Source organism: Etheostoma spectabile, chromosome 4 (genome assembly GCF_008692095.1).
Source record: "Etheostoma spectabile isolate EspeVRDwgs_2016 chromosome 4, UIUC_Espe_1.0, whole genome shotgun sequence".
NCBI lineage: Eukaryota > Metazoa > Chordata > Actinopteri > Perciformes > Percidae > Etheostoma > Etheostoma spectabile.
This window is the reverse complement of record NC_045736.1, coordinates 34405457-34413033: the sequence shown is the minus strand read 5'-3', so window position 1 is coordinate 34413033 and position 7577 is coordinate 34405457. Positions and strand designations below refer to the sequence as shown.

The following is a 7577-nucleotide window of genomic DNA, read 5'->3' as shown; positions in this document are numbered from 1 at the left end:
CCAAAAAGTTTAATCTATCTATGTTGTTTGATTGCTAACGTTAGCTCAAAAGGCCATTCAACTGACAGCCTTCGTTGTGTTTGATGCTAACTTGCAGCCACCAGTGAAAAACTTTTTGAGTAGGTCCATTTTTACTGTATTGACATTACAGAAGTCTCTCGTTAGCATCTTGCAGGCTACCTGTTGCAAAGTAACCCATGTGCAACTCACACCTTAAGTTAGATAAAACAGAGGTTGACAAAGTTTCCATCATTGAAATGGACAAACATTTGAAGTTGGAAAAAGGGTATAAATCGCAGTATATCGCAGAATGTCGCAATATGTTTATGTTTATTATGTTCAAGTATTGGGATGATATCGTATCGTGAGGCCTCGGTGATTCCCACCCCTAGTCTTATCCCAGCAACACACATCCAATGAGCAGGTTACTCCCTGGGGGATTTGAGCATTTTGAGCCACTGACTTTCATTCTGAGTCTGTGCTGCTGCCTGGTTGCTCCCTGGTTTTTAGTAAAAGGGCAGCTGCGCCATCTATTGGATTTAGATGCAACTCCACATGGCAGGCAGTTACTGACATGCATTCAAAAAAATCTGTAGTCATTTAGGATTTTAGCACAATTTAGCTGTGACTTTTATTGGACTTATTGGATTTTTTTGCTGCTCTTTGGGGCTTTTCTGTGTAACACTGACATGCTTCCTTATATTTTACACTCGCATTTTCTCATTTAAAAGAAGTATAAAACTGGATCAAAAGTTTAGAAAAACGTCACAGATTATTTAAAGACGTTGATTAAAAGTTACATTAGTCCTGCAACTAACAATTACTTTCATTGTCATTAATCTGTTGTTTATTTTCTCGTTTAATTGAGTAGTTGGTCTCAAATGTCAGAAAATGGTGAAAAATGGGATCAGTGTTTCCCAAAGCCCAAGTTCCTCAAATGTCTTGTTTTGTCCACAACTTAAAAGATATTCAGTTCACTGTCACAGAGGAGAGAAGAACTAGAATATATGTACATTTAAGAAATAATCTTTTACTTTTCTTCAAATAGTTTAATAGTTGAACACTAATCAATTAGTTCACAATTTAGTTCACATTCAGTAATTTTTTACCTGGATTTGGAATACTGGCTTCCAAAGACTGGGTAAGCCACTCTGGCTGAGATTTGATTTCGCCCTGCAGCTCGGTCTGTAAACCTGCACGTTAATCTCCTGCTTCGTTCACAATTTTGCGGGAACAATCACAAACTGTCTATCTACCTGGCACTATTGGCGAGTTTAACACAATGACAATAGAGAAGCAACCAAGCAGCTTCTTGTTTACATTCAACATAGCGGGGGCCATAGACATAATAAATCTTTATAATGTCTCTGGCGACCGTGATGCCGCTGTCAATTCTACGTCCTCCAGATCGTTGGTCTGATTGGTTGAAGGACTATCCAATTGCGTACGAGTCATTTAAACTATGGCCGTTGGTCACGCCTCTTGTGCAGAGAAAAACAGAGTACCTAGACCAATGCTCAATCTCAATCTATTGAGCTTGGCTTGGTCTGGTGATAGCCCAACTAGGCTTTTACCCGAGGAATGTGGTTCTTTAAATGTGGTAGGCTTTAAAAGGACTGTAGAGTATTATTTGCACATACTTCAAATCTGTTGAAATATGTTGTCATATGTGTCAAAGCAATTTTGAAAGCAGAACACAGACCCCATTACACCTGGCTTTAACATGAGATGTGTAGCTATTAGGAGAAGAAAAAGGCTTGTTAAGGCCAGTGTAAATACGAATTGAAACTGCAGTCTAAGCCCCTATAATGCAGCTGCTAACGGCTGCTAACTAACCTGAGTTTTTTCAAATCCTTTACAATACTTATATCATCATCATCATCTTATATTTTCTCACCGGTGGTAATCTTTAATAGAGCATGACCAATATATCGGTGGGCCGATATTAGGCATTTCCTGAACTATTGGCATCTGCATTTATAATGACCAATAAAAATGTTAGGATGGGAATCGCCAGATGCCTCCCAATACAATATCACGATACTTATGCCACTATACAATATTATTGTGATTTTAAACATATTGCAATATTCTGTCATAATTGCAATTTATAACCTTTTTTTACAACTTCTAATTTTCCCAATTTCAAATGATGTCCCCAGAAGGAAACTTTGTCAACATCTGTTTTATTTAAAAAGATACATTTCGTTTGTTCACATCAGTTCAGTTTTATTGCTGCAAAATGGGATTGTCAAGCAGACAGATAAACTGACCCAAACATATATATAAGATCGATACTTGGCGCCTGTGTATCCATACAGTATTACCACTGAAAATATTGCGGTCAACCATGTCATGAGTTTTGGCGTTGCATACTTTGTCAACCAGTGGCCGCTCTACAACGTTACTGTTGGTACACTGATTTTGAATTTTTTTTTAGTTATTGTGTTTTTGCTCAAGAACTTTAAGGTTCAATATTAAGTTTGTACTTTTTATACATTTTATTTATCAAAACTTTAATATATTTGTGTTTGATGTTCCTTTGTTCTGTTGTGACAAAAAAATATTATTATTATAGTGAGAAACTCATAAATAAATACAAATAACTAATGTTTGGGAAATCTGTTAATATTTTGTTACCTGTTAGATTAAAAAAAAAAAATTGTATCAGCCTTGGTCTGAACAAAACACCATGTAGTGCTCGGTGGAGGAAAAATTGATACAGCATAGTATTGCAATATTTTCTGTGGCAATACTGTCTCGACACACAGACACCAGTATCAGTCTTTTTTTTATATGAATTACACATAAGAATTAACTTTTGGTACTAGAATAATGAATGAATTGTATTTTCAGTTCATCGTGTATCTGAACTGGGCAGCAGCAGGTGACCATAGCAACAAGCATACTTTTTGTAGTTCCTGAATGTGTGGAGCTTGGATTTTAACACCAGAGTCTTTAACAATTCTCTAGAAGCAACAAAAAGTGGTTTCAAATATATATGCCAAAGATATGAAGACTTTCTGAATTGAACAATTAAGCACACTTCTAATTACACTGTCTCTCTGTTGTTTCTTTTTCAGACAGATTCAAACAAAGTTGGACACTTCTCAGACTTTGATGGAACAGAATTCTCTCAAATTTCCGTTCAGTGCCTAAGTTAATTGGACTTGGAACTGAATCAGGGTCTATTGTGACTGGCTTAATTCAGAAAACACAACTGAATATATAAACTACTAATCTCTGAGCACATTCCCACAATCCATTTAACGTTTGAATCCAGATGCTGACTTTAGCATTATGAATGTATCGCAATGTCAGCTTATGAATCCAGACTTGCTCCTCTTTTATCAACACATGAGCTCAAACTTGTATGCACCATTGCTCTGTCAAGAGAAAGAAATTACATATAAGTTAAAATCAGACCGCCACCATTGCGCACGCGATCTCCTGCTCTGCAGAGCTAAAGATGGCAGCAAATGGAGGCCTGTTTCTAAGCGGCCCACGTTTCCAAATCCCAGTCAGTATAAAGTATGTTGCTTCTTTGTTGGGAGGCTCGGTTGCACATACCAAAAGACGGTGCACCTTTGCCAGAAGTGATGAAGAAGCTGTCGTTTGGAACTTTGGAAAGCTTCACAGATTAGACCATGTGTTTCTCTGTAAACTTATAGTTCAGTCTGATGGAGGATCTAAGCCGCCTGATAATTCTGAACCTGCGGGTGAACTTTGCAACTCTAGATTTGAAGGCTGTGTGTGAGCTTTGTTCCATCAAGGAGAAGGAAATAACACACACAGTTCAGTCAGTTACCCACCAGTGCAGTAGAAAACTGCTTTTAGCCAAAGAAAAAGCCTGACCAATGGGGCCTGTCTCTGAACGGTCCTACTACATTGGTCAAAATGCTCTTACCAAGTGTTTGGTTCTTTGAGGGCTCTGGATGTACACAACACGGACAGAAATGCACGTTTGCCAGAAGCTATGAAGAGGCCACTGTATGGAACTATCTTAAAGACAACAACATTGATAAGAGGAGTTATCCGACTTGTAATTGAGTCTGAGCCTATTCAATTAACACCAGAAAGCGCAGCTGAAAGCATACTCCAACAATTTCAGGTGAATTCCTTGAGGTCTGCAAAGACGTCTTTCATGATCGTCCACAAAAAATAACACCAAAGGTGGAATTCCACTTGCTCAGCGATGCAGCACACACCTGGGACCCGGTCTTAGTTATCACCTATCAGAGAATGTAGGAAGCACATTTACAGCCAGGTGCGCGCTTCACCAGGACTGTGAGTTTAAGTACTGCAGTCATGTCAGGCAAGGCAAGCCTGTGGCATGAGGCCGGCCACTGCCGGTCTGCCCAGAGCGAGGTGGAGATGGCTGTGTGAAAGCCGAACAACAGTGGGCTCTCTCTTCGGCCTCATCTCCTTCAGTTGAGCGGCGGGAGCAGACGGAGCCAGATGGTCACCAGTACTGCAAAGTTTGCCTCCTGGCCCTTTCCTCCCCAGAGAGCTTCTACAAGCACTGCTCCTCTGGAGCATGCCCAGTTACTCTTTGAGAGATCCGTCACCAAATGGAGAGGACGACAGCCTCCACACAACAACCGATCTGACTTTTGGCTGTGTGAAAGGTAAACAACTCCACTCCTCTTTATATGTTTACAGCCAAACTCTAGAGTCATGCAGGTTCTCGGACATGGCTATGTCCCACCAGAACTTAACACTTTACACGCTTTATGGAGCTCCTCCACGTAAAACTTTATTTGTAGAGCACATTTGAAACAAAATGCTGAACAGGCACAACATATCAAACAAATGAAAAAGCAAACAAGGCTAGTGATATTCAATATTTTTGTTTTTGTTAACAAATTCCATGAAAGAACCAACACTAACTGTGTAAGAGACCATCAACGTCTGTCTCAATACTCTCGACTTCTATCAGTGCTCCAATCCCATTCATACCTACTGATAACGTGTGTGTGTGTATGTGTGGTGTGTGTGTGTGTGTGTGTGCGTGCTCGTGTGTGTGCGTGTGCATGAGTGTGTGTGTGTGTGTGTGTGCGCACAGCATGCGTGGTCTGGTATGGAAGATTAAAAATGCATAAATGAAACAAATCAAACATGAAATAAAGTGAAATACAATAGACATTGTGAAGGGTTAAGAGAGGATGATTATTTGTAATAACCGAATTGTTCTTATTTTAGCATGGGCAATGCGTCTCAATCTCAAAAAGAATACGCTCCCACTCACCCCCTCATCAAAGATAAAATAGTGTTTGCATTTAGTTTTGGAAGGTCTATGCTCCTTTTTGCAGACAACACAAATTGTCCCTATATTTTCTGTGTTGTGATTAGATTTTAATATGGCATGGACCATATTAAAATAATGCCACAATGAAAAAACATTCATTCAGTTAAAGCCAAACAGCTGAATAATTGTCCTCATCATTTCTTTTTTCATTAAATTATGACACGGTAATTTCATACACACAAAGGAAATTCACAATATGAATTTCACTTTCTGTAATTGTTTTATGCATTAAAATTTCCCAGGGGAGCTCCAGAAACAAACACACAAAAACAAACCTAGTACAATAGTTAAAATAAGTAAGAAGAATACCTAACACCTTTGTATTGTTTGTTTGAATTGTCATTTCATCCTAGACCACAACATGCGAGTATGGCAACAAGTGTCCAAAGCTCATTCTGTGGAGAACTGCAGGGTGGTTGATGCGTGCTGCAGAGGAGAAGGAGATCAGACATAACATTGGAGCCCAGGGACTCATGTGCTACAATGAAAGGCTCTTGGAGGAGACAAAAACAGCAATAATGAAGATATACATTGTGAGTACGGGGCTCTAATCTTTTTCTCATTATCTTATTTTGTGCCTTAGTTAAACCATGTCAGAAGCACACCAGTTCTGTTTTGACACATTGTCTTTGAATCCAGTCTTTATCGCATACACGTACCCTTTTTCTCAAGGACATTGTAAACTTGTATACTCCCCTAGAGAAGAAATTGTAGTGCTGCAGGCCTAAAAAACACACACACACACACACACACACATACACACATACACACACTACACACACATACACAAAAAGACACTACGTAAATACTGTCATACATTTGCACATCAGACAAGTAATAAAATGGGAATATAAAAAGAAGGGTTACGATTAAGTGCTAAGTGAGTACACTGCATCAAGGTACCACAGTCTGTCGCCCATGTTGTCATGTTGCTTCATTTATGAACTACAGTAGAGATAAAGATTTCTGCCTGACAGAATTTGGACATCTTGGGTATTATTTAAGTAAGGCAAGGCAAGGCAGGCAGCTTTATTTGTATAGCACATTTCAGCAACAGGGCAATTCAAAGTGCTTTACATAAAATCAGTAAACAGATAAAACACATGAATAGAAAGTTAAAAACAAAATAGAAAACATTAGGACACATAAAACACAAGATAAAAGTTACAGTGCAGCATAAGAATTTAAAGAAATGAGCAGTCATTTAAAGAAAGGCAGCATCAAAAAGAAAGGTCTTCAGCCTGATTTAAAAGAACTGAGAGTAGCAGCGGACCTGCAGGTTTCTGGGAGTTGTTCCAGATATGAGGAGTATGAAACTGAAAGCTGCTTCACCCTGTTTAGTTCTGACTCTGGGGACAGAAAGTAGACCTGTCCAGAGACCTGAGAGGTCTGGGTGGTTCATAGTGTAGTAGCAGATCAGAAATGTATTTTGGACCTAAACCATTGAGTGATTTAAACTAGCAAAAGTACTTTGAAATCAATTCTTTGAGACACAGGAAGCCAGTGTAAAGACTTCAGAACTGGAGTGATGTGATCCAGTCTCTTGGTCTTAGTGAGGACTCGAGCAGCAGTGTTTGAATCAGCTGCAGCTGTCTGATAGATTTTTAGGGAGACCTGTAAAGACTCCGTAACAGTAGTCATGTCTATTGAATATGAAAGCATGGACAGTTTTTCCAAGTCCTGTTGACACATAAGTCCTTTAACCCTTGATATATTTTTAGGTGATTGTAGGCTGACTTTGTAATTGTCTTAATGTGGCTGTTAAAATTCAGGTCAGAGTCCATGACTACACCAAGATTTCTGGCTTTGTCTGTTGTTTTTAAAATTGTTGTTTGAAGCTGAGCGCAGACTTTTAATTGTTCCTCTTTTGCTCCAAAAACAACCACTCAGTTTTTTAGAAAGTTCTGGCACATCCAGCCGTTAATTTGTTCGATGCACTTAGTCAGTTTTTGTATGGATTATAGTTCCCTGGCGATAAGGTATTGTAAATTTGTGTGTTGCCGCATAATATGGTAACTTATTTTGTTTTTCTCCATAATCTGGACCAGTGGAAGCATGTAGATGTTAAACAGAAGAGGCCCAGAATAGAGCCTTGGGAAACTCTGCGTCATATTTGTATGCTCAGATGTATAATTACCTATTGACACAAAGTAATCCCTATTCTGTAAGTAGGATTCAAACCAGTTTAGTACTGAGCCAGAAAGACCAACACAGTTTTCCAATTGGTTTAGTAATATGTCGTGGTCGACCGTGTCAAATGCAGCACTGA

At 39.0% G+C, this 7577-nt stretch overlaps 1 protein-coding gene across 3 annotated transcripts in view; it reads left to right on the top strand.

Annotated features, from left to right (window-relative positions):
- Window positions 1–7577, top strand: part of LOC116687629 (helicase with zinc finger domain 2) — a 43821-nt gene that overhangs the window by 9069 nt on the left and 27175 nt on the right. Inside the window, exon 1 of one of the 3 annotated variants that reach the window (XM_032513138.1) lies at window positions 5812–5841. The exons of the other annotated variants lie outside the window; for them this stretch is intronic. Coding sequence (XP_032369029.1) covers window positions 5827–5841 — 15 coding nt within the window. The 5' untranslated portion in view covers window positions 5812–5826. Of the gene's footprint in view, window positions 1–5811; window positions 5842–7577 lie in introns of those variants that run through there. 3 annotated transcript variants of the gene reach the window in all.